At 44.3% G+C, this 27,828-nt stretch overlaps 1 protein-coding gene and 1 long non-coding RNA gene across 3 annotated transcripts in view; one reads left to right on the forward strand and one right to left on the reverse strand.

Moving 5' to 3' along the window:
* Positions 1–3,006: 3,006 nt before the first annotated feature.
* LOC129819786 (semaphorin-6D-like) overlaps positions 3,007–27,828 on the reverse strand; it is a 103,465-nt gene continuing 78,643 nt past the window's right edge. Inside the window, exons 11-20 of one of the 2 annotated variants that reach the window (XM_055876379.1) lie at positions 26,062–26,150; positions 23,245–23,462; positions 20,799–20,930; positions 20,474–20,629; positions 19,006–19,179; positions 18,237–18,377; positions 16,937–17,014; positions 13,581–13,639; positions 12,837–12,887; positions 3,007–5,570 (exon numbers count right to left, since the gene is read on the reverse strand). In XM_055876379.1, the coding sequence (XP_055732354.1) occupies positions 4,243–5,570; positions 12,837–12,887; positions 13,581–13,639; positions 16,937–17,014; positions 18,237–18,377; positions 19,006–19,179; positions 20,474–20,629; positions 20,799–20,930; positions 23,245–23,462; positions 26,062–26,150 (2,426 nt within the window). In that variant the 3' untranslated portion in view covers positions 3,007–4,242. Of the gene's footprint in view, positions 5,571–12,836; positions 12,891–13,580; positions 13,640–16,936; positions 17,015–18,236; positions 18,378–19,005; positions 19,180–20,473; positions 20,630–20,798; positions 20,931–23,244; positions 23,463–26,061; positions 26,151–27,828 lie in introns of both variants that reach the window. The other variant, XM_055876378.1, reaches the window with a different exon arrangement.
* LOC129819787 (uncharacterized) lies at positions 6,356–27,794 on the forward strand. The gene is made up of 8 exons (XR_008754120.1): positions 6,356–6,450; positions 10,220–10,428; positions 18,246–18,404; positions 20,435–20,538; positions 20,904–21,004; positions 27,020–27,419; positions 27,542–27,623; positions 27,701–27,794. It is a non-coding gene; the product is annotated as an uncharacterized LOC129819787 (long non-coding RNA).

The raw sequence follows: 27,828 nt of genomic DNA on the forward strand, positions 1-27,828 counted from the left end.
TTTTGTGTTTTTTGTAAAACGTTTTTGTTGTACTGTGTGTTTATAGTTTTAATGTTGTGTTAGTGTAAGTTGTTTTGTCTGAAACGTTGTACCCCTGCTGCAATTGGACCAGGTCTCTCTTGGAAAAGAGATGTTATCTCAATGAGAAAAACCTGTATAAAAAACAGAAAATAAAATAAAAAACAAGCATACCCATAACATGACACAGCTGCCACTATGCTTGAAAATATGGAGAATGATTCTCAATAATGTATTCAATTGGATTTGCCACAAACATAACACTTTGTATTCAGGACACAAAGTTAATTGCTTTGCCACATTTTTTGCATTATTACTTAGGTGCCTTGGGGCCAACAGGATGCATGTTATGGAATATTTATATTCTGTGCAGACTTCCTTCTTTTCACTGTCAATTAGGTTAGTATTGTGGAGTAACTACAATGTTGATCCATCCTCAGTTCTCCTATCACAGCCATTACACTCTAACTGGTAACTGCTTTAAAGTCACTATTGGCCTCATGGTGAAATCCCTGAATGGTTTTCTTCCTAACCGGCTACTGTGTTAGGAAGGATGCCTGTATCTATGTAGCGATTGGGTGAATCAATACACCACCCTAAGTGTAATTAATAACTTCATATTCAAAGCGATATTCAACGTATTTTTTTTTACCCATCTACCAGTAGGTGCCCTTCTTTGTGAGGCATTGGAAAACCTCCCTGGTCTTTGTGGTTGAATCCATGTTCGAAATTCACTGCTTGACTGAGGGACTTTACAGATAATTGTATGTGTGGGGTACAGAGATGTGGTAGTCATTCAAAAAGCATTTTAAACACTTATTGCACACGAGCGAATCCATGCAACTTGTGACTTGTTAAGCACATATTAGGCCTACCGATGGTCAACACTGATAGTGACTAATATTTGACATCATAGGAAACAGTCTGTAGCCTATAATTAAGACATTTGAGTGCCCATCCCTGCACCTTAAAAGGCCATACATTTTAAATTCTAAATAATGGCACAGCAAATAATTCAAAGGTCCGAATACGGACACACCTCCGCCACACCTTAATTGTTTCGATCTCCACCTGACCAAATAGCGGGTGAAAAGCACTCTATTCTCATGCTTAAGTTCAAGGTCAGAATATGCAGAGAGAGAACAGTGCATTCAAGGGAATTACTTTCCATTTCCATTCACTTAAATCTGGTCAGAATTGAGCCCCTATTGGTTCATCTTAGACAGGCGCTGCTCCGTTGTATGAACTATTTGACACACGTACAACATGCATTTGAAGAGCATTTTATTAGATATCTGTAAATTGGGACATACAGCTGTGTTAAATAGAACTCAGGAGCATCTGGGGCATAGTCCACTTGTGAAATCCCCACAGAGACGCAGGTGACCGCTTGTTTGCTGTATTTACAAAAAAAAAGCAAACCTCAAGTGAGTGGTATGATACATAAGATGTCAAAGGAAATACATTTTAGATGCATGTCAGAGCATTCTTCTGAAGCGATATTTATAGCAATTGAAAACGTATACATGGCATAAAGCACTCCAATGGAACCAGCTTACATTCATCGGACTTGGAAAATCTCTTCCAGCAACCGACTCAACTTTGATTGTTGTCAAAGTGGCCAGAGGCGAGGGGATGTAGATGACAACACTAAAACCATGTTATGAAATGCCTATGTGTCTTGCAATTGACATTAGCATTGAAATATGACGTTCATTCTGTATTTCTGCTCAACTTGAGGCAGATAAGTTGCCAGTGCTGTGCACACACTCAATCAACTCACTTGTTAAAGTCTTGGTTCCTTGCACACACCCGGTGCTATTATTGTATTTAAGGAATATTCCACCCCAACACTATCTTTTGGTATAGGTTGGGTGGAGTTGATTTTCTTTTATACAGTAATAGCAAATAAATAACTACCCCTATGGTTACTGTTATCGCACTGTAGGCATCACTTCATGCATCTCCAGACACACCTAATTCATGTCCTATACTGCTGAACTTCATTTGAATAGCATATTTGTTGGACCAGGCCGTCATCAAACCAGCCTTTCAGTGCCTCTCGCAGCATTTTCATTTACAACCCCCCCAGCTAGCTTCTTTCACCGCACACTTGGGGCTCTATTCTATAGCGTGACCGAAAAGTTAAAGGCAATGTCCCTGCATTAGCGGAGATTGAGCCGACATGCGCAGCGCGAATGCAACTCGGAAATGACCTTTGCATTTCTATTGGGGAATCGGCGGATTGAATGGAGCCCTTAAATACAGACAGTCTTTTAAAAGCAGTTAGGCCTCACCCTATGTCCATACCTTGTTAAACATTTGAGAACTTTCAAAAACACATGACACAGATGCACAGACCTAACATTGCAGATATACTTTCAGATCTACTCCAATCTTTTCCATCTAGCCCCCCCCCCCCTCTTGTTGTAAAAATATATACAGTACCAGTCAAATGTTTGGACACCAACTCATTCCAGGGGTTTTCTTTATTTTTTACTATTTTCTACATTGTAGAATAATAGTGAAGACATCAAAACTATGAAATAACACATGGATTCATGTAGTAACCAAAATTGTTAAACAAATCACAATATATTTTATTTGAGATTCTTCAAAGTAGCCACCATTTGCCTTGATGACAGCTTTGCACACTCTTGGCATTCTGTCAACCAGCTTCACCTGGAAGTTCCAAATCTTTTGACTGGTACTGAGTATATATGAAGAAGCTTGAAGAGCATGAAACAAAAAAAGACAAGGACTGACGTTTCTTTTTCTTTTTTTTTTTTTTACATCTGTCAAGCTACAATGTAGACTTCAACTGCCAGTCAAAACAGAACCTATATGGAGTCCGTGCAGGAGGCAAGATTCAATATTAATTTGTCATAACAACAGGCCGAGAATGCAGACAAATACTGTTTGCCTTTTTTACACACCACGCTATTAAAGAAGGCACACATTAACACATACAAATCAAAGTTCGGCTAGTATTCTTCCACAGTTGCCTTTATTTACACCAATATCCACAATGATAATAGCAATATGGTAAACATAAGTACTGACTATTACAGTTATTAAGGGCTTGTCCATAAGAGGGCGCTATGTGCCCGTGAGTGATTTCTTGGGACCCTGCTTTAAGACACTTGAATAGCCTGAATGATTGCGCCTCACCGTGGAACCAATTCTCACCAAGTGTTAAGGATGAAACAAACTATTTTTTGAGGTTGCAGTGCACTGCGGCCCTATACTCCTCTTCAACGACAGTCATATTGGGGGCAAGTTAAACTCCCCTGGAGTTATCATAGCACTACCAGGTCAAGGATTCTCCTAAGTCATCAGGCCCCAAGGCAGCCACCTGTCACGGTGCAGCAGAACCCCCCCCCCCCCCCCCCCCCCCCTCCGCCAGTGACAAACATAATGAAAAATCTGTGATGCATGTTGGGTCGATACTGACGCCATGTCTCGTTCCGCAACATCATTCCATTAATACAGAATTAATCACTTGAAGCATTATCAAAGTAGTCATTTCATATGGTATGCTGCATGAAGTAAAGTACCTACCCTTACCTCAAGGGGTCCAGTTGATACTTAGCTGCACAACGGTAAGTTATTGCTAAATCCCACGCGTCGAGGGATGTATACCGAGTGTGTGTACTGAGTGGGGCCTCCATGTCATAGAGGGTTAAGAAACGGCTATGAGTTGAGTCTCACCACAGCTCATGTAGCTGCTTCATGGTTACGCCATGTGTGTATCTTCACGTGCAGTGTATATACCTGTATACACACACATAACAGTATACACATATTACAGGCAGGATGTTCGTTTGGGTCGTGAGGTGCTCTCTTGGGTTGAGGGCTTGGGTCCAAGCTAAAACAGGCATTGTCCATAGCGTCGGTGGTCGACTTGTGATCTGTCCTTTACATTGAGTTCTGGGCTCCTGTTAATGTATTCTTTGGCCTCACCGAAGGGTACAGAACCCCCCCACCCCCCTCACATTTTCTATATCCTGTGAATCCATCACCCTTCTGTGATCAAGTAGCATTGCAATAATACCAATATGGTACAAAGACATTCATCAGGTGTGGAGGCTATTCTCGGGCGTCTCGCCAAAAGGTGTGCCAGTCCCAGTAGTTGCCCCTTTCAGCTCCAGTGTCCCTAACTCTGAGAGGAGCGCGGTTACATCGTCTGTCGTTTTGGAGCCTTTCGGTCCGACTCCTTAGCGCTCAGTAGTTGTACTTGCCTTGCTCATTTACGGGCGAAGTGGCGGGCAGGAAGAGGGGCTTGGGGGGCACTTGGGGCTTGAGGGAGGCCGTGCGGCGTACGATGGCGGCGCGGTGGAGGTGGGGCGGTTCGCTGTAGCTGTGCTGCCGTGTCAGGCAGGCACTGGGGATGAGCGGCTGGTGGGCCTCACAGCCGACCCCTCCCCCGCCACCACCTGACGAGTTCATCCGGGTGAGCAGTTGGTGGGGCGGTGGCCCACCCCCTCCCTGTCTGAAGTTGTGTTGTCGCGGGACGGCCCCTCCATTGCCCATCTTGATCATTAAGTGCCTCTGGGAGTGGTGGCGAGTCACTGCGCTTCGCTCGGGGATGGACTGCTGCTGCAGTGGGGTGGCGCCAGCCGAGGAGGCGGCGACGGCGTCCGGGGGCACGTCCAGGCGGCGGGTCAGACTGTCCCTGGGCAGGGTGGAGGAGCTGTAGTACGTGGCTGACTCCGTCTCAGGGATCTGGGGCTGGGATCTGAAGCTGCTGTGGTTATGGCTGGAACTGGAGCTACCCGGTAGGGGGGCACACGGTGAGGTCAGCACAGTGATGCTGCGGCTGCCCGAGGCGCTGACCTCGTAGATGTGCTTGAGGAGCTCGTCCAGGGCCGCCACATCCACCACCGTCTGCGGGCAGCAGGAGTGGGAGGCCGAAGCCCCCTGCGCACGCTCGTCGTTGGGGATCTTCCTCTCCTCAGGCAGGTGCCCCAGGGCTTGGCCGTTGGTCAGGCTGTGAGAGAAGGGGAACACCTGCTGGGTGACGGACCTTGACGAACCCAGGCTGAAGCCAGTGCCGGGGGGTGCCTTGGACTCCTTGGCGTTGTTGCAGTTCTGGTTCCTCTCCCACTGGTTCCGGAAGGCCTTCATGTTCTTGATGGGCAGCTCCGGGGTGGAGTCCGGGGTGGGCAGGCCCGAGAGGTTCTCCCCTTGGGAGAGGTTAAGGTCCGGGTCTCCCAGGGACATCCCGTGCCTCTCTGGAGTGTGCTCCTTCCCGCTGGGAATGAAGGAGCTGTACATCTTGGGTGTGGACACATCCAGCTTCTCCTCTTTGGGCTGGCCATCCAGCAGGCCGTTTAGCTTGGCCAGGCTGCGCAACGAGAGGGCGGGGTGGATGGACGCTTCAGGGTCCTTGCCAAGCCGGCGGGCACGGCGGGCGTTGTGACTGCAGTAGCATGACACCAGGAAGCCAGAGAGGATGGCACCGAGGAAGAAGGCCACCAGAACGCAGGCGATCAGGAGGGTATAGTGGACGCTGGGGCTGGACTTCTCCATGTCAGGGAGCCTTCGGACACCTAAAGGAGAAAAAGCAAGAACAAAAGAAAGAAAAGTACGTCATGACTTAGCCCATACGAAAATAAAACCTTCCTTGTCAGGTCCTGTCATGACATCAAAAGGCTTTCACATTCGCCCCCCCCCCCCCCCCCCCCGCCGCCACATTGTGGCTGTAACAGCATGAGTCATCCTAAATCAAGGGCTGGATTCTAATCCGTATCGCGGAAGATCTGCGTTAAAATGTAAAGGCAATTTCTGATTGAGATGACACAGCATTACCGTGAATGCACTGTCCGCAAAAATGGAAACATTGCTTTTAAAATTTCAAATCGAGCTACAACGCACATCTTAGGCTATACTTCCGCAATACGGATTGAATCCAGCCCCCAAGTCATTCATTCTTCCCTCCATCAAACACAGAGAGCTATCCTGCCAAGCACTCTGCTGCCACTGTCTCAGGAGGCCACAACAGAGGAGCCTCCAGACAGTCTACTCGTTGATCATAACAAACACCCAAATCAACCCAGACTCTAAACACAGAGCACACAAAGCTTAGAGGACACTGGGAGGAAAGCCATGTTTTTCTCCCCATCTGCAGAGTTGATTTGAGTTCATACTTCACTGCAGGTGCACCTGGCTTCTCGCACTGGCCAAGATCAACACTCCGATATCCAGAAGCTTATCGGGGCTCGAACAGGCACGCTGCAGCCACGGACTTGCAGCTCGGTTATGGGGAGGCTAAATGAGAATGGTGCCCTAGCCTATCCAGCAGAGCAGCAGCTGGGGTTGGGTTTAGCCCAGCAGAGATAATGGTGTCTGTGTCCTCTGGGGAGCTCCATTAAAATGTCATGAAGGTCTAACAGAGGGATTAGGACGAGTGGATGAACATGCTGGACTGAGGTAACTAAAGAAAGCGTCGCTTGTTGCTTCCTTGAAAAGAAGTTGTGGTCAGTCACATTTTTCATTAATAAGGTACCTTGTATATAGTGTCATAAGATGTTGATATCTTGGAGTAATTGTTAAAGTGTGACGTATGAAACAGTACTTGGCCCGTGGTCTTGCAATCAGAACAGATTTCTAGATCTAAAAGTTTGAAGAATACACAATAATGACATTCTTTATGCAAAAGAATACCAAAACAGAACACACACACATCCACCCACCACTAATAGCATCTCCCCCTGGTGAGCACCAACACGCTTACTTTCATCTCATCGTTGTCTCCCCCCCCCCCCCTCCAAAAGTTAAAAATAGGACATGGCGAGAGAGAGACAGATATGGTAATTAGACTCAACCAAAACGAATGTCTTTCTCTCGAAAGCCCCGTCGAGCAAAGCCCTTCCCATGTGGTTCTCATATAGACTTATGTAGGTCACATATTTCCAGAAAGAGTGATGTTCTCAGAGGATTCCTCGCCTCTAATGGGAACCAAATGCATGATAAACCTCGGATTTCAGCACCGGTTTGAGATCCCGGGCGATATGCTGGCACGGCCTGCCAACTAACTTTAGAGTAGCATTTAAGGGTTAAAACGTAGGGATCTGCTTCGAGAGTCATGGCTTCTGTTGTTGTCAAAACAGTGTTGAATGTGCCAGGTATCTACCGACTCCAGTAAACAGTTATGACACCGAAAATTGATTGGCTTGGATATGCTCCAGATATCATTTGACAACAAAGAAAAGTCAATATAGTGTGTAACATCTTCCGTTTGTCATAGAGTACAAATGACTTCTATTAGAAACCAAGCTATCGCACAATCAAAGACTTTTTATGACAGGGGCAAGAACAGAGAAAGGAATACTCAGGGATATAATATATTCAGGGTCTGAGTACGTACGTAGGTACAGGGACTCCAGCACTGGCATTAGATTCTACTCACAGGTCGATGCATTGGCATTCGTGCGGCGTGAAACAAGGGTTGTTGACGTTGCCTTTGTTGCGGCACACACTGTCCCTTGATAGTTTCGCTTAAAGGTCACGAACTGCTGACCGAAATTAGAAACCCTGTTACCTTAGGCCTAAGAGAGTGTGGCGCGCGCGCACACACACACACACACACACACACACACACACACACACACACACACACACACACACACACACACACACACACACACACACACACACACACACACACACACACACACACACACACACACGTGTGCTTTGAATTTACCCGAGACCCAGAATAATAATCTGAGTACACTCAACTGTTGTCTTGGCCATTAGCCAAGTCTGATACATACACAGTCCCAAGCAACCTGCACTTTATTTTGCCTTTCTACATCTGCAATGCTTTTGCTGTTTGGGGTTTTAGTCTGGGTTTCTGTATGGCACCCTGTGAAATCTGCTGAGGGCTTTATAAATACATGTGATCACTTCCCATAACACTTATAGCAATGTCAAGCACAGGCCGGTTAATATAGCAACCAATCAAAATGGGACTGTTTGATACTTCACAGCAGTGTTGCTTCTGTTGGCAGGACAGCAATGCTACTGCACGTAGAGACAGATAGCCAGATGTTTACGAAGCATTCATCTTGGCGTCATCTTGACACGATACGGCGCACTGTAAGCATTATAGCGAGTGCTAATAAAGGGTGTGATCGTGCCTCTTTATTTGGCTTCAATGAACAGGACATATGGATATCTGCTGGGAGTATGAGGTATCCAGATTTCTCTGCTTAGTGCCAATGGAGGCTAGACCAGGCCTCAGGACTTGGCAGGATGTGCCTTTTGAAGGATTACGGAACTGCCGGTGAGCAAAACATGCATCAGAATCTCTACCCTGCCTTGAGGTGATATTCTGAACAAAGGTCCTCTGGTAGATATATGTAACTGCCAAAATAATTGGTAAGAGGGATACAAAGTATATTGAAAGCAGGTGCTTCTACAAAAGTGTGGTTTGTGAGTTAGTTAAGCAATTAACATCCCATCATGCTTAGAGTCATGTATAAAAATGCTGGGCAGTCCATTATTTTGTCTGCCATGACAATGCCCCCATCTACAGGGCACGAGTGGTCACTGAATGGTTTTATGAGCATAAAAACAATGTAAACCATATGCCATGGCTGTCTCAGTCACCAGATCTCAACCCAATTGAACACTTATAGGAGATTCTGGAGTGGTGCCCGAGACGGCAAAACACCAAATGATGGAATTTCTTGTGGAAGAATGGTGTCGCATCCCTCCAATAGAGTTCCAGACACTTGTAGAATCTATGTCAAGACGCATTGAAGCAGTTCTGGCTCATGCTGGCCCAAAATTATATTAAGACACTTTGTTGGTGTTCCGTTTATTTTGGCAGTTATCTGCATAAACATATTTTTGTAGCCCATTTTGTATACACCCCAATCAAAAAAAATCAACTGTGTGCATTTTGTTCTTGGTCATAAACAGTAATTTAACAGTAGCACAGATAGCGATAATTCTGGCAGATGAATATAACATTTAGCACTTAGTGGTGGAATTGGAGTGCCCAGTGAATGCTCTGTTAACTGAAATCCACATAGTGTTATTATGAGTTTTATTATAAGTGTGTATATGCACTTTACCTTAACATATATAAGGCATTTTGGGATTAGTGGTTGAGGGGAAAGGCATTATGACTAGAGCCTGCCAGGGAACAGAATCGGAGCTGTCAAACAGTTTGCATAATATAATATGTTTCCTAGTTGTACAACTAGAAAATGGTGTATTTTCACGTATCCAATTACATGGGGAGCATCTGGTATTTTCAGCAGGTCTTTAAGTTCAGCAGAGCTCCACTTCAGGTTGCTGGGTAATGTATTTCTGCTGGGGTTTATAGTAACACATGTATGTTCTGAACCTGAGCACTCTTGAGCCAGGACAATGGGAATGTTAGGTTTAAGTAATAGGTGAAATGATGTATGCTGGAGAGGCTTGTGATTTGTTAAAATAATCCAACTGGCTTCAAACTCAGTTTTTCCAAGGACAAATTGGGGAAATGTAGTATATTTGGTAAAAACGGCTTCACTCAATTTCTGGTTGGTCACTGTGCGAGAGGTCTAACAGTCAATAAATCTTCTACGAACACTGATCAGTAAAGCCTTTTAATCAGAATTCTGAAAAGCTTTAGTCATTCATTGCCATTTAAATGTTATTTATTTATTACCATATCTATATGGTACGGGGCTCCCGAGTGGCACAGCGGTCTAAGGCACTGCATCTCAGTGCAGGAGACGTCACTACAGTCCCCGGTTCGAATCCAGGCTGTATCACTTCCGGCCGTGATTGGGAATCCTATAGGGAGGTGCACAATTGGCCCAGCGTCGTCCAGGTTTGACCGGGGTAGGCCGTCATTGTAAATAAGAATTTGTTCTTAACTGACTTGCCTAATTAAATAAAAGGTGAAAGGTCAGGCACACCTTTTCACCAGACAAAGAAAGGAAAATGTTTTCAGTTAAAATTTTCACCACCCCATCATTAAAGTGAATTCACCACCAGTCCGGCAAATTTCAATTTGTGAGTTTCAAACTCTCTCTGCTTCCGACCATTAAATGTACAGTGCAAGTATGACACGTTGCTGTTAGGTCTGTACAACACCTTGCCTATCTCTAGGATAAATGCCACTGGAATCATTGGCTTTCCCATATGCACACGTCGCTCGACGGGCAGTAAATTCATTATCTTGTTTTGCTCGTTTCAGGTGGAACACCCTCGTCACAGCTGTAATGGATGCTGCCAAGCCTAACATGACAGCGCTTCCCTTCAGGATGGATGTTTCCTGCATGAATGTGCCTGGGAAATCACTGCGTCAACAAGTAAAGCCACTAGGCACCCCCAAGAGAAGCTGAATACATGAAAACCTGAGCATGATAACCGGCTACAGTGACTCACACGCAGGGTATAATAGAGGTTTGTGGTGTTCTCAGTGGTGAGAGAAATTATATTCAGCCTGGTCTCAAAAGACCAATCTTCCCTTTGTCTGACTCAATCTGAACGTCATTGCCAACTGACGATTCAATCGTTTCCCCAGCCTCTTCATTTATTTACACATAGGCTTTTCAATACGGCGTTACACCTACCACTGTATGACTCTCTTTATGCCATGGATTTCCACTAGGTGAAGACGTGCGTGTCGTGTACATTTGTTAATGATACGGCCCGGCCGCGGCTCCGCGTGGTGCATACTGTTACAAGGTGATAAACCGCGGACGGCTATAGGAAATACGTTAAGCTGCCGTAAAAGTAATTAGGAGGTCGGCATACCACGCCGACGTCCACATAACGCATGCAAATGAGACAATCTGATGTGATTTCTGCTACGTCTCGGCCCCATAATTACATAACTCCACCCGAGCTGACGATCCACCGCCGAGTTCCTAAAGTGTTTTTTAATGAGTTGAGGCACTTACAAATGGAGTGTCTCTGTGTTATCTTCCTTGTATTAAAAGGGAAGGTCTATAGCATCAGTTACTGCCAAATAAGTCATAAATTGCCGGTAATTATGATCATTTGCACAGCGTTCACCCGCAAGACCTTTTTCGAAGGGGGCTCTGGTTCCTTTTAAAGACCTTGTAGAGCTTTCGGAACAAACCAAGGCCAATTTTTGGACTGGATTGTTCGAGCCAGCTGGCACAACACAGGTCTGTCCAATGTTCTACAGCCGCAGGACCAATCTCTTAGAACACTGCGGACCACTTAGGCTTTGTGGAGTAATCATAGATGGGCACAAGGGCACTGTAATTTACTATATGAGCTGCAGTTCAATAACCAACTGCATTCCCGATGTCCTATTGATGTATCTCAAAATTATGTATAAAGTATCCATTTCAGAACTAAAGTTCATATGTCAGATTTGGGCAAGATTTATGGACACAGTTCATCCTCATAACTGGCTTATGGGTATATCAATAATTATTGTATGTAAATCTATGATAAAGAGAATATATTCCAAGTGAAATGGTAAGTTCGCATGTCATATTTCCATCCCCTGGTTTTTACCAGGATCAGTAAAGCATTGCCTTCATTAAATTGATTTGTTTCAATGTTTGTTTCATAGGCATTCAGAAATGACAAACAGTCACTGTGAGCATTACCTGGCTAAACTTTGGCATGCTCCCTAGGCCTAGTCCATCATTGGAGTCATGACGTTTCTGCATAGTCATCAAGACTGTTTCAAGGTCTTTGGCATTGCCAGTGTTTCTGGGGGTTTCAGTGATTGAAAACCACCTTCGCTGTGTTCCCGGTGCTCGCGGAGGGCTACCTTGAACCCTGTGTGCTGCTGCATGATGGGATTGATTGCTAATGAGGTGATATCACCATGATTTTATACACAGATTGCACCTGGGGGCCAGTCGAAAAGTTCACTCAAAATAGCATTATTAAAAAAACAGACTCCAGTCAGAATTGGACTTCCCCCAATCGAGAAATCACTTCTCTGACAGACATTCACGCTTGGCTGAGCTACGCCAGGGCCAGGAGGTTAAAGCCCAACGTGCCTGTTGGCAGCCGAGGCTAGTCTCTCCATTAGCCTCTAATAGCGTTGTTCACTCCATGGGTTAATCACAGTGAACGGCAAAGGCTGGGCTTCTATTACATCACACAAGGGTCTTCTCTGGTGTGAGGCTCGCTCTGTGAATTACAATTACCACGCTCAAGTAATATTAGGCCCACCAGAGGGGTTTATTGACTTGGCCACGCCCGAGTCATGAATTGCGAGATTGAAAGTACATTATCTATCGGCTAACCAAGTAGATCCTCTTGGTTTAAAAAGTGTATCTGATCTTACTCATCAGCCTCCAATTTCCACAAGCAGCAACACGTGTTTAATCTTCTCTACAAGATGTGGAACTAGAGCAATGTTTGTAGCCCTGTGAAGGAGCAGACTGAACCTGTTCAAATCAAACAATACTTAGTAAAAAGTCAAATAAAAAGCTATAATGGTCTCTAAGTCAAAAGGCTTAACAGACATGGAAAAGATTGGGGTACTCTCATTTTCAAGTTGTCTAGTGAGAAGCCTTAAAAGGAAAATATTCTTAAACTGTTTTTTGTGGATTTGTTTCATTAGTCCACTGTTGATACAGTCCCAAAATGTTTTGCATGTCAGCAGTCAAGTTTTCAAGATATTAGACATACAAGATGCAAAGGGTCACCGTTCACATCGTCATGATGTGAAACTACTAATTGCCAATAGTTATAGCAAATTCATTGCATGTAACTTAATTCAAAGTGTTTATGCGCAGTCATACTACAATAAAACAAATTGGAAAGCAACACAGGGAGAAGGAAAGGGCGAGAGACTGGGAGAAATAGAAACTGACCGTAGGCCGAGTCTGCCGCAGAGTTCTGGTTTCGTGTGGTCGCCAGCACATCTGCTGATGGGAGCAAAACAAAGCATTAATATGGAGAGAGAAAAGACAGAGTGAATTACATACTACTCACAAAGACATAAGAAAATAAATGGGGTTTTCCGGTGGCGTGACGTGAAATACAAGTAGGTTGGACTGCTCTGGATATTTCCAAATTGTGACCCAGTTGTGGATTCAAGTGTCATAAAATACTTTATAGATGTGCCATTTTCTCCCCTGCCGTACTTTTCTCTTCATATTCTTGTACTTTAGTCTGCCTTATATAAACGTGCCGTGTAGCATGTAAATGTGTCTGCAGTATGTAGCCTTGTTGATAGAACCTCCGTGTGTATCTAAGAACAAACTTAAAAATATATATATATTTTTAGGTATTTTCTTAAAAATGCATTGTTGGTTAAGGGCTTGTAAGTAAGCATTTCACTGTAAGGTCTACATCTGTTGAATTTGGCGCATGTGGCAAATACAATTTGATACTGTACCACTTCAATGTTAGCTGGCAGAGTGACAGGTAGCAAATTCAATTGCTACATCATCAATTAAATCCATAACAGATCAAGCAAAAGGGGAGGAGATATTTGATATAACACCATGGTAGCCTGTGAAACCCATTCTTCCATGAAGGAATAGACCCTCTTTTTACAGGGCTAATGTTTAGGTGAATGGCATGTTGCCATGGGGATGTTGATAATAGCTCACCGTGGCAGTTGTCAGGGTACAGTGAGTGGTCTCCCTCGATGTCCTGGTCAAAGCCAGCCCTGGAGAGAGAGAGAGAGAGAGAGTAAAAAAAGGAGGTTCATCACCTGTTTTCCTGTTTGCTGCCATCTATTCAACTGTAATTGGAACCCGTGTCATTCACTCCAGGCTGGAAGCCCATTCAGCGCCATCCTGAGACAGAGAACTTTCCCGACCTGCCAGTCGTGGAGGAGAGAAGAATTTCTATAGCCCGTACATTGTGTCAGAGACATCCTGCATATGCCTATGACATCACCATCCACCGACAAGGTGGGCGAATCAGGAAAATGGCACGAACGGAGAGAACATCCATTTTTGCTGTTCTTCCCTTGTACGCTGTCCAATTAGAAGCCAGCGCCACGACTGATAAAGGTCAGATGACAATCACTCTTCCTATCAGGTGACAGGCGGAGCAGATGTCGCCGGGCCTCATTTGGCAAGGACAGCTTGGATCAGTCAGGAGGAAAAAGGCAGCTATGACTAAAGCCAAGGTCATAATCCAGACCCTATTCAAACAAAATATGTAGCCAGACACCGTGTCTTGCCTGTGCATATTCCAGCACACTTTTGAGGGATGTGAAACACACGAGTGCGGGTTTGAACTATTAAGGGCTGTATTTGGGGCCACTCTCCCCTCCTACCCACGGAGTGTTCATTCTCATTAGGATTTTTCAATCAGTGCATGCCGCTTGCACTGATTGCCATCGATAGATTTAGATGCAGCGTGCTCGTGAATGAGAGGAAAGGTCCACACACAACCAGATACATTTAGAGTGGCTGGAAGCTAATGGAATGTGCGGTTTGAAGGCAGCACACAAGTGTCCATTATGGGAAGGGGAATGAATAGAATTAGGTTGGATCCTACTTCTGACACCAACGGGCGCACATTCTCATTCACCCTCCAGCCATTTCCATCTCGGAGATGCGGAGTCCTTGCTTTGTGTTCATTTGTTTGTTTTTGCTTTTTCTCTCCTCTCTCGCTCTCGTTCACTCGCTCTCTGTGTATCCATTTTCAAAAAAGTGTGGGATGCGTGAGCGAGAGAGCGCTATTCATTTCCCTCACTGACACTTTAAAGCTCTTCTATTTACTTGTAATGAATGAGGGCAAAGGACTAGGAGACATACATATGAATAGATGCAAATTCTCAGAAAAAAGACTGATAACGCATACTTGCAAACAACGACCTACCAGAGATGCATTCACACATAGTGATATAAGTAGATATAAGCAGATACTGTAAGTAGATATTTACAGTGGTGTAAAGTACTTAAGTAATACGTGAAAGTATTTTTACTTAAGTTGTTTTTTTGGTATTTTTATTTTTTACTTCACTACATTCCTAAAGAAAATAATGTACTTTTTACTCCATACATTTTCCCTGACACCCAAAAGTACTCGTTCAATTTTGAATGCTTAGCAGGACAGGAAAATGGTCCAATTTATGCACTTATCAAGAGAACATCCCTGGTCATCCCTACTTTGATCAATTACATTTACTTTTGATACTTAAGTACATTTAAAACCAAATACTTTTAGACTTTTACTCAAGTAGTATTTTACTGGCTGACTTTCACTTTTACTCAAGTTAATTTCTATTAACGTATCTTTACTTCAACTCAAGTATGACAATTGGGTACTTTTTCCACCACTGGATATTTATACAAATGCTTGCCAATAAAACATAAAACAGTCACAGGTAGGGACACCCACTCACAACCAAATACGGAGGATTCAGTTTGAGTAGGCCTAAATAGAAGTTTAAGTTTAGGAGAACAAACAACATATTTTAAACCGTGGCGGGCCAGGCTGCAGAGTTCCTTCAAGACGGACTTCAGCTCCATTTAGTTTTTTGCCGGTTGCCTCACTTGGGAGCTCTTTGGAGCGTTTTGCAAAGACGGCCTGGTCTGCCAAAGCGGCTGTCACATTCACCTCTGGATCAACCCATTAGTCTCCAGGGAAACCACTGACTCGCTGCCACGACAACAAGGCCCATCTGCTGCTCATCTTAGGGAAGTGACTGAACCACAGTGTCCTGGATGAGGTGTTTCCAGAACCCTGAAAACGTTCCTCGTCCACTGAACTCTAACTCTCTATCCAAAATTGTGATTGATACTTTTGAGTGGAACTTCATGGAACTTGCAATAGTCTCAAAGTTCATGAAACCCCATCTTAAACCACCAATTCCTGTGCTGCTGGAATGAGGAACGTCATGAAACGTTTTCCTACAAATCCCAAAATTAGATGCACTACAACATTTAAAAAGCTAAATTACTTTTTCTCCCAGCATCTAAAAGATTCAATCTAGGCCTTTACTGCGGACACAACATGACAAAATGCGCTAAACCGCCAACCCTGGAAGTGCCATTTCGAAACTCAATTCTGCAGCAGTCAAAACAGGCACTTGTTCCACTATTCTCCTTGGTCCCACACATCTAAAATCTTCATTTTTTACTGACCAAGTAACAAAACAAAAGAAAAGAAAATCTCCACTGGGAGATTTCAGGGGATGTCACATATCAGCGAAACAAAGTGTTGGACAATTTGTTTGATTAGTTGAATCGGGTGCGATGGCACTAGGTTCGGACAGAAACCAGGAGCAGAATCATTGCTAGGGAATGGGTGGGGTTGTGGAACAAGGTTAACTGGTGGCAAGGCCAAGTGAATCACCATAAGCCCTTACACAGCAGCTTTTTCGATAGCACTGGAGATCAACGATTATGAGTCACAGTGTCAAATGACCCCTCTTCAGTTCATGAGAACTGATCGATGGCAACCCATCAGTTGTTTAGTCATTTCTTATGTTCCAGAGAATTAGAGAGACTATTTTCATTTTCAGGAGGTCCGGGGTGAAAACATGTTTTATTCCTGACGATTGCAGTATCTGTCAGCTCATAAATAAATCAATGGACTCAAGCCATTGTGGCTCAAGTGGTTGAGCGTTCCTTTCACTTAAAGTGCATTGCACAAGTGGAAACTGGCCCAAAGCCAGCAGATATAATGAAACAAATGAATGCATATTAGCATACAGTGTACCAGAGTGTATAATTTGCTGGTATAAAGAAAATGACTAGCGCAAGAAAATGCATCTTTGAAGAGCGGTCCTTATCTGCAGTACAATGATGTCACTCACTCAATACATTCTTCTTTAATATGACTTCCACAGGGTTTGAGATTTATTTCCCTCATATCTTCTACTCTCTACTCTCCTCTCCTTTTATGGGGCCCAATACCGATGATAGATATACGATCACACTCTCAAACCTTTATTACCTTTCAGATTGACGGCTTTCAGCGCGACAGGAAGGAAAGTGACACTTACTTGAACCCTGGCGCCATGTTGGCACAGCTCCCAGTCCGGAGCCAGATGCAGTACGGGTCGCGGGACGACAGACAACTCCTAGAAAAATGACGAGGCAAGAGGCGGTTAAAATCCCTGTGTGATATCGCTCCTTGGCGTGCAGGCGATGGGCGCCCGACTGTGTCTACTTTGACACAGTGACACGCCACACACACACTTGAGCCAAGGATACTGCTGCGGTCTAGTGGAGCGTATTCTGTTGGGGCTATTCCCCAGCTGGTGCTCTGCAGAGCGAGACTGGCTGGCCTGCGTGTGAACTCGGGAGAGGTGATTGTGTCTGACAGTGTCAGTGTGTGTTTTAGCTCTTTCTCCAAGATGACAAGTCTGCCCGTGACAGACCTTAGAGGACAGGTGTGTGCATCTGTTTCTAAATATTTGTGTGTGTGTGTCATTACGGGCAGCCTGGAGGAGTGAAGCAAGTCATCTTAGTGACAGGTGTCCTCAGTCTCTCTCCCCCAGCCGTGGTGACACACTGACAGCCAGGGCCACGGGGACTGAGGGGGAGCTCTCAGGGAGAAAGAAGGGAGGGGCTGTCATACACTTGCCTGTGGGAGGAGGAGAGAGGGCTGTCTTCTTTTGGTCTCTCACTTGTCACTCAGTTCTCTGTTTCCATGAACCCCTGCCTCCCTCACATCCCACCAGTAGAAGATTATGCACACGGCATCATTGTGGGCTGACCTACTGTGTTTGTGTGCATGCCCGTGCGAGTGTGTGTGTGTCAGACTATGAAGGAGGAAATGCGTTTTTTTTGTTGGTGTTTAAATTATTATTATTATTATTATTATTACTATTAAATGATCCTCCCATTATTCCAATGGGAGGATCAGTCAACTATACTGATATTCTTGATGTTGTATTCTGTGCTAATGATATCGTGAACATTTCCCCCAACATTTACAGGCTGTTCAAATATTGATTATACGGGCAATTAAGCCGCCCTTTCAAATGTTTTGGTTGTTTGCCAAAATATGCTCTCTGCGCCAAATACATTTGAAGAATTTGGTAATTTCCTCATGCCTTCCCTGTACTCTTCTTGCGCCATTATCGGCCAAATGACTAGAACAAATATAAATATTTGTTTATACTGAAATCACTTGACCACAAATTGACATTAAAGAGCTTGGTATCCAGAGACTAAGTATTTGTTATAACACAGAGCAAACGATTTTGAGCAGTGTAAAAGCAGTACTAAATCCTAACAATACTGCATATCCTCCTCTTTGCATTCTTACACAATCATTTCTGCTTTGTTGTAACTCACTTTTTACAGGCGCCGTGCTCCGTGCAGCGGCTGAGTGGTACTCTGATGACACAGCTGGTGAAGGCCACGAACAAGGCATGATGCTCCTTATCCAGCTCCATTCCCAGAATCCTCCTGTCATCCTGCCCCTGAACGTTACACCTGTGGCAAAATATGGTCACATGACACGTGAGAACCCTTACAGCACAACCATACTAATGGATTAGAGTTACACCACAGATACGTGAAACACAGTACAATTCATCAGTCACAGATAGAAATGGGAGCCCGGGAGGCTAAAGGCTAGGCTATCTCTGTAATACATGTTCATTTAGTAAGTTTATATACCATTTGAACACCTAATATAGTGTGGAAAGTACAATTACTCTGCCTGTGAACTACCTTAGTTAATATTTTGATCATTTGGTAGGGGTAATACCATAATAATGTGGGTTACAGCTTCAAAGGAATACTCCACTCAAACTTTTTGGGGTATTTGTTTCATTAGTCCACTGTTAGTATAGTCCCAAAATGTTTTGCATGTCAGAAATCAAGTTTTCAAAAAATAGGACTTATCGTTTTGCCTCCTATTACGCTTTTTGCGTCATTATGATGACGTGGTCAGTATTTACACCGTATTCCTTTAAATCAGGTATAGACTAATTCATTTGGAGACGTTCCCGGCTGAAATTAGACACGGGTGCTTATATAACAGTCCGGTTTTCATTCCATTACCGACTTGCTTTTACCACACCTGTTATAGACTGACTTATAGAGGTTCTGTACTGACTTAGAGGGGTTATAGACATCAATGTCCTCCAAGAGTTGGGAGCCAAAGGAGGCGTTAGGATGAGTGCTGGACAACACCTTCAGGACCCTGCCATCCTCCGAGCCCAGGAAGACCACAGTGCGGTCCTTAGACGGCCCGGCAGAGGTGTCCACCGCAATCTGAGTCAGCTTGTACCTGGAGAAGGGAAAAACACAGTTCGCGATTGTACGGCCGGAACTGGTAACTAGTCAGCCATAATGTGTCAGTCATTCAGAACAAGTGCACCGCCATGACTGGCATGGAGATACGGGATAGGGTTATAATTTTATTTTATTTATTTAACTAACTTGGCAAGTCAGTTAAGAACAAATTCTTATTTACAATGACGGCCTGCCCCGGCCAACGCTGGGCCAATTGTGCGCCGCCCTATGGGACTCCCAGTCCCGGCCGGTTGTGATAGAGGCTGGAATCGACCCAGGGCGTCTGTAGTGACGCCTCTAGCACTGAGAAGCAGTGCTTTAGACCGCTGGGCCACTCGGGAGACTTTCAGTTGGATATGGTTTTTCAACCCTTTGTGCTTTTCTGATTTTAACCCACGTGATTCTGTAATTTTCTGTGCACCAAAAGATGGAGTGGAGAGCACACTCAAATGGGGTAGACAGAAGTGCTAGACTGCAGCTGCTTTAGGCTACTTTCTGGGGGAGATTTGGCACTTTCCCAAATGGCTGTCAAGGAAGGTTTTGTAAATTAACCATGATTGCTTCCAGAATGTGCAGGTTCTTATCTTTGTGTGTTTGCACGTGCATATCTAACGTCAGTCATCTCAACTGGCTGCTAAAGACTGCATAGCCACTGTATGTCATTTTCAGTTTATTAACATCAACTATGCTATAAAATATGTTATTTCCTCGGGTTCATGAATGCAACACACTCGATGAGAATATCCTATGATTTAAACCCCATTTTATCTCCAATATTTCCATGACTTCACTAGGACTTCGAGACATTTCACCAGGATGTTTCGTCTCTAGATTTGGGAGCAGCGTGAGATAACACGTTCCCTATGCACCCCTGACTTTTGTTGTCATTTACCAGAGTATCACATCAGCTTCCTGCAGTGAGAAGCAGCAGGCAGGTCACCCAGGGGGTACGACAGGCAGACTCAAACAGCTCATATCACCTCTGCACTGCCAGTAAATGTCAAACTTTGTGGATGAAGCCAAAGTCTCCAGTCAAATACAGTAGCAGTAGCTAGGCTGAGGCAAATTCTGGGTTTTGTTTCTGAGCGAGAACATCAGTTATCTGGTTTGAGTAAAGTGTCATTCATTGACTAATTAGATTTACTGTACATGGTTGCACTAAAATACTGATATGATATGTTTAATTTGATCAAATGTTATATTACATTGCATTATTGTATATTTGTCTATGTTGCCATTTGTCCACACAGAGAGAAATCGTTATATTGTTTGGTACTGCCCTACAGTACCTGCTGGTGGTGCGGGTGAAGCAGGGCCGGTCGTTGACGGAGGGGACCGCCTCGTCCATCAGCGGGTAAGACTTGATGAAGGTCAGCGTGTCGTCGGGAAAGTTGATGGATGACTTGTAGGCCGAGGCCGGGCCATCACCGGCACAGGAACCAGGCCTAAAGTAGAGAATAGAGAAATTACATTTGGCAAGTCTTATTTAAACAAAACATGGGTGTGTACTGTGCTAGCTGGACCCAGATCTGTTGGTGTTGTATAGCCAACTCATAGGTTTGTTGTCATGCCTGGTCATATATATTCTAGTGCCCCTTCAGGACAGTCTCATACCTGGGCTTAGGCACCTGTTCCTCCGGTACTGGGGTCCAGGCTGAGTCACTGGTCTTCTGCTCCTTAAACTTCCCATTGAAGGCCTTCTCTATGTCGTCCATGTAGAAGGCACACACTGCCGAGCCAGGGATACTGAGGAGGGAGACAGGCGCAAAGAGCTTGTTTAAAAAAAGAAAAGAGCCTCGTGGGATTGAGCTGTCGAAAAGGTTTGTTGAAACATGGTTGGCTGGTCAAACAAGGTGAAAAAAAAGTAACATGATTTGTATCTGGTGAGTACAGCTCTGTGTATAATTAAAAATCAATATCAAGACGTTTCTGTGGTAAAACTAAAAATGTTCCTGTGCTGCGAGGAAGGAGGTCCAGCGTGAGTGAATATCACGCCGTTTTTCCAGTTTTAGTGGTGTTGCATATTCTTGCAGTGTAATACCCATTTCAGATAGAAGATGTGGTATATTACCTGTAAAATATACTGTATAAGGCAATGTTTATATGACCCCCTTTCGAACATCCCCTTATTTATTACTTTCTTGCATGTATCTCTCTTTTATACATAGTGGGTAACTGGCAAATTGTGAAGGGTGGGGTGGTGTAGTTAAACCATGTGGGTAGGGCTGGGCTATACATTAAATTCCAAATGCCTGTATCGCAAGAATCTAGGTTTTCTTTTGTTTTTATGAGCGTTTGGTCTTTGGTCTCGCTCCTTCTGTGCTGTGTGCACCATCCCACTCGCAGACACCAAGCCTCTGCCACTTACAGTACAACAAAAGACAAAGTAACTTCTTCCTCTCTGACAGCAAGCAGTTTAAACTCGCTATTTGCATTTGAGGTTTGGTCCAACAGAATCGGTCATATGGACACCAAAACTATTAGACATGATTTTACTGTAATAGACGAGAAGTGAACCTTTATTTTAGAGATTTTTTTCTCCCCAAATTTGTTATTTCCAATTGCGATCCAATCTCCCCAACGGGCTCGGGAGTTCGAGTCACACGTCCTCCGAAACATGACTCGCCAAGCCACGCTGCTTCTTAACACCTGCTCGCTTAACCCGGAAGCCTGCAGCACCAATGTGTCGGAGGAAACACTGTTCATCTGATCGACTGAAGTCAGCTTGCAGGAACGATGAGCCAAGGAACGCGCCCTTGCCAAACCCTCGCTGGGCCAAATGTGCGCCGCCATATGGGACTCCCGGTCACGGCCTGCTGTGACACAGCCTGGGATCGAACCCCAGGCTGCAGTGAAGCCTCAACACTGCGATGCAGTGCCTTAGGCCGCTGCGCCACTCAAGGAGAACTTAACCTTTTTAACGATACCCTTTTTAGGTCTCAGCTCCCAACATGTGAAACATAGCAGACCCTACTAAAACGAGAGTATCAATGAACATGATTGTGGAAAATATATTTGTCGTGCGCGGCATAGCAGCATTTTAGCCACATACTGTTATGTGCTAGCTTTCTAGTCTGTGTTTTATAAATGTGCAATGAGCATAAAGAGACACGTTCATATAAGGAATTGGAAACTGGTTCCATTTCTGTGAAATAAGCATCTTCTTATCCAGGTAGGCCACTTGATTTCAATCTTAAGAAAGTGACGAGGCTACGTCGTTCAATCAGTTGGACAGGAGGGTGCATTCATAACAGTTCAATTGTTCTACCTTTTTAGCAAGCAAATAGATCCAAGTTGGCTAGAATTGAAATGTAAAGATTAGCTGGCTACTCACTAGCATATGGGCTGTTGCTTGAGAGATTGTGTTTGAGACCTGTGTTCATTTTCTAGAACGCCTGCTCCAAGAAGGTTGTCACTATTAGTGGATGTGCATATTTCTGGTAAGATTTGTAACAAAAAAAGGTATTTTCATAGACTACTTGAAAGCCAGATCAGTGATTATTGCAAAAAAAGCAGGTTAAACTATTTTGAGAAAATAATTCAATTATTAGTGGGTCTTATGCTTGTGGAAGGCTTTTATTTAGCTTAGGTATACTTTCATAAGCCCTGAATTCATTAGATTATTCCTGACTGTTTGAAATGCTGTGTATTGACCTTTTAATTGTGCAAGCTTATTTAGAGAAAACATATTATATATTGTGAATCGCAAATAAGTTTGGAAAAAAAATACATCATTATTTTTAGGCAATTATTTTTTGTCCATTTCGCCCAGCCCTACATGGGGTGTTTAATAAAGCAGAGAACAATTCACACAGACGCGATATCTGTATTTTGGTTAATTGACTTGATCTTTAGGTGGGTTTTAATTGTCCATGTTTTTTTACACCACACCACTCTCAGATATACAAAAAAGCAAGTGAAAAGAAGCATGCATGGTAAAATAGTAGCCATTCTGTCTGTATGAAAGGGGTATCAGAAATGTATGGATATTGGCTTTGATGGACTAGTGCCCAGTCATTTAACATTCATTCACCACTACTTTCTTGACCGCTAGGCTAACCTGTTAGCTTGCGTAGTGAACACTCCCACCACTGCGGGGCGCTGGTTGATCTGCAGCACGTTGGTGAGTGACTGCAGCACATCGAAGTAGAAGAAGGAGTCGCCGGGCACCGAGCAGTTGAGCCGCGCCTTCAGGAAGGAGGTCCAGTAGCGCTCCAGCACCCGAGGAGAGCCGCCGTTGTCGTTCTTACACACCCGCGCCACACGAGAGAACACCACCTTGGAGCAGAACCAGAAAATAATAAAATATCACAGAATAGTGCTTTATTATCCTTGGCAGTCTTCTCCTGTGGCTGACCCCCCCCCCCCCCCCCCTCCTGTGCTGCTTCAAGCCTCTCAAGTCGCGTGTCTCAGGGGGTCAGCCACAGCTCTAGCTGTCTGGGGTTAACAAGTGCCTTGCTTAAGGGCACACCGGTAGTAGCGGGTACTTGAGATTCTGTCACCAGCCGTTACCATTTCATTTTCAAACTTGCCCTCACCTAGGATTTCAACCAGCAACCCGCTGGTTACACCAGACTAACAAACAAATGGATGTTATACACTGCTCCAAAAAATAAAAGGGAACACTTAAACAACACAATGTAACTCCAAGTCAATCATACTTCTGTGAAATCAAACTGTCCACTTAGGAAGCAACACTGATTGACAATACATTTCACACGCTGTTGTGCAAATGGAATAAACAAAAGGTGGAAATTATAGGCAATTAGCAAGACACCCCCAATAAAGGAGTGTTTCTGCAGGTGGTGACCACAGACCACTTCTCAGTTCCTATACTTCCTGGCTGATGTTTTGGTCACTTTTGAATGCTGGCGGTGCTTTCACTCTAGTGGTAGCATGAGACGGAGTCTACAACCCACACAAGTGGCTCAGGTAGTGCAGCTCATCCAGGATGGCATATCAATGCGAGCTGTGGCAAGAAGGTTTGCTGTGTCTGTCAGCGTAGTGTCCAGAGCATGGAGGCGCTACCAGGAGACAGGCCAGTACATCAGGAGACGTGGAGGAGGCCGTAGGAGGGCAACAACCCAGCAGTAGGACCGCTACCTCCGCCTTTGTGCAAGGAGGAGCACTGCCAGAGCCCTGCAAAATTACCTCCAGCAGGCCACAAATGTGCATGTGTCTGCTCAAACGGTCAGAAACAGACTCCATGAGGATGGTATGAGGGCCCGACGTCCACAGAACATAGTACATCCATTCTCATGTCTTGCTCTAATGGACAGAGCTGAAGAACACAGTTCATACTGTACAGTCGTGGCCAAAAGTTTTATGAATGACACAAATATTAATTTCCACAAAGTGTGCTGCTTCAGTGTCTTTAGCTATTTTTTGTCAGATGTTACTATGGAATACTGAAGTATAATTACAAGCATTTCATAAGTGTCAAAGTATTTTATTGACAATTACATGAAGTTGATGCAAAGAGTCAATATTTGCAGTGTTGACCCTTCTTTTTCAAGACATCTGCAATCTGCCCTGGCATGCTGTCAATTAACTTCTGGGCCACATCCTGACTGATGGCAGCCCATTCTTGCATAATCCATGCTTGGAGTTTGTGGGTTTATGTTTGTCCACCCGCCTCTTGAGGATTGACCACAAGTTCTCAATTGGATTAAGGTTTGGGGAGTTTCCTGGCCATGGACCCAAAATATCAATGCTTTGTTCCCCGAGCAACTTAGTTATCACTTTTGCCTTATGGGAAGGTGCTCCATCATGCTGGAAAAAGCATTGTTCGTCACCAAACTGTTCCTGGATGGTTGGGAGAAGTTGCTCTCAGAGGATGTGTTGGTACCATTCTATATTCATGGCTGTGTTCTTAGGCAAAATTGTGAGCCCACTCCCTTGGTTGAGAAGCAACCCCACACATGAATGGTCTCAGGATGCTTTACTGTTGGCATGACACAGGACTGATGGTAGCGCTCATCTTGTCTTCTCCGGACAAGCTTTTTTCCGGATGCCCCAAACAATCAGAGAAAATGACTTTACCCCAGTCCTCAGCAGTCCAATCCCTGTACCTTTTGCAGAATATCAGTCAGTCCCTGATGTTTTTCCTGGAGAGAAGTGGCTTCTTTGCTGCCCTTCTTGACACCAGGCCATCCTCCAAAAGTCTTCGCCTCACTGTGCATGCAGATGCACTCACACCTACCTGCCTGATGCCATTCCTGAGCAAGCTCTGTACTGGTGGTGCCCCGATCCCACAGCTGAATCAACTTTAGGAGACGGTCCTGGCGCTTGCTGGACTTTCTTGGGCACCCTGAAGCCTTCTTCACAACAATTGAACCGCTCTCCTTGAAGTTCATGATGATCCGATAAATGGTGGATTTAGGTGCAATCTTACTGCCAGCAATATTCTTGCTGTGAAGCCCTTTTTGTGCAAAGCAATGATGACGGCACGTGTTTCCTTGCAGTAATCATGGCTGACAGAGGAAGAACAATGAATCCTAGCACCACCCTCCCTTTGAAGCTTCCAGTCTGTTATTCAAACTCAATCAGCATGACAGAGTGATCTCCAGCCTTGTCCTCGTCAACACTCACACCTGTGTTAACGAGAGAATCACTGACATGTCAGCTGGTCCTTTGTGGCAGGGCTGAAATGCAGTGGAAATGTTTTTTGGTGATTCAGTTCATTTGCATGGCAAAGAGGGACTTTGCAATTAATTGCAATTCATCTGATCACTCTTCATAACATTCTGGAGTATATGCAAATTGCCATCATACAAACTGAAGCAGCAGACTTTGTGAAAATTCACATTTGTGTCACTCAGAACTTTTGGCCATGACTGTACATACATTTGTGGTTCTATCACGGACACCCTTTTACCTTGCCCAGGGTGGTGTACTCCACTGCAATCTCACTGAGGAAGAAGTAGACATAATTCCCATACTCGATCGCATGGTGGAAATGGGGCTCTGGGGAGGGAAGCAGACACAACAAGAGGGGAGAAGTGAGAGGTGAGATCGAATGAAAGTCATTATGGGGAGTCATCATTTTCTGGGGAGTATCTGTATCTACCGGAGATGGAGTCCCTGCTGTTCAGACATTTGCGCCAACCCTGTACTAACACCTGATTCAACTAATTACATACCCAACCATCACCTTTGTCTCAAGACGTCTTAAGAAACACTCAATGACATGTTATGGGTATCAAGACATGTCTCAAGACACTAATGTAAAAGATTTAGTCTTTATATAGTCTTTATTTTGGAATGTTTAACATTTCAAATTCATGGAACATCCTACTGACAGTTGATATAAGACTCAAATGGTAGTCTGTCAAACCTGGAAGATTTACAAACTGTTCTTTTCAACTTGAGGAAAGCAAGCAAAGCATTTTAATATGTAATGTACGTTAGCCAAAATAATATTTAGTCAATATGAAGAAATATGTTAGACATCTTGTTTTGGCACTACCAAATGTGATATTGTGCAGACTCTGGTTAGCTAGCTAACAACTGTCATTAGCTAGCAAGTATAGTTTAAAAAAACGATGGTTAACATTTACATTTACATTTAAGTCATTTAGCAGACGCTCTTATCCAGAGCGACTTACAAATTGGTGCATTCACCTAATGACATCCAGTGGAGCAGCCACTTTACAATAGTGCATCTAAATCTTTTAAGGGGGGGGGGGGGGGGGGGGGCAGAAGGATTGCTTTATCCTATCCTAGGTATTCCTTGAAGAGGTGGGGTTTCAGGTGTCTCCGGAAGGTGGTGATTGACTCCGCTGTCCTGGCGTCCTGGTTAAATCTCTAAATGCATGCATGATTCTTTTTTTCAGTTGCCCATGGAGTCCATGGGGGATCATAAAGAGGGGACGGGATGATGTCAAATGTCTCAACCTCGATGATCGTTCAGCCATCCCCACCGATCATCCTAAGATGTCTCAAGACAAAGTTGACCTACTCTCATTAACAGGGCGACTAATTCTGGTCTTTCCCGTGCAGTTTTATTAAATAGAAAATACATCTAAATGTTACATTAAATATATCCCCCAAATAAATGGATAAATGCTGACCTTTACGCATGGTTTGACTGACGAGGTAAGTTATGACTGATGTTTGCATCTACTTTCTTGTTTTCACATGTGCTTTGGTAGTTATTGTGCAATGAACATGACCTATTCCTCTTTTGTCAGGATACGAGGATGGGAGACATGTCAGCAACTCAACTAAATCAAGGTAAGCGGTCACCCAGCAAATACAGGTGAGAACACCGCATTGCAAAAAGGACCATGACACATGCAACGTTCATTTCTTCCCACGAGAACAGAAGTGCTTAACTGATTCATGCCATTTTCCAGACTGGACATAGGACCCCAGTTTTTGCCTGGTGTCTGGTGTCATACAGTAAGGCCTCGTGGACAGAAGAGCTTTCTGCTTCAGGTGAGCTATTCATAAATAAGGTACAAGAAAATAGCAGGGTACCTAATGATACCTAATTACATGTTATTTTCTTACAGATTAAGGAAGAGCAGCTGTGAGATCTGAGATCCCCAAACAAGAGATGACTATCTGGCTGTAAAGACTTGAAGATAGGAGTCGTTTGGATCTCTATACCACCTTCAACTACAGTTACTTTGTTGCTTCT

This window comes from Salvelinus fontinalis, chromosome 22 (assembly GCF_029448725.1).
Source record: "Salvelinus fontinalis isolate EN_2023a chromosome 22, ASM2944872v1, whole genome shotgun sequence".
Classification (NCBI taxonomy): Eukaryota; Metazoa; Chordata; class Actinopteri; order Salmoniformes; family Salmonidae; genus Salvelinus; species Salvelinus fontinalis.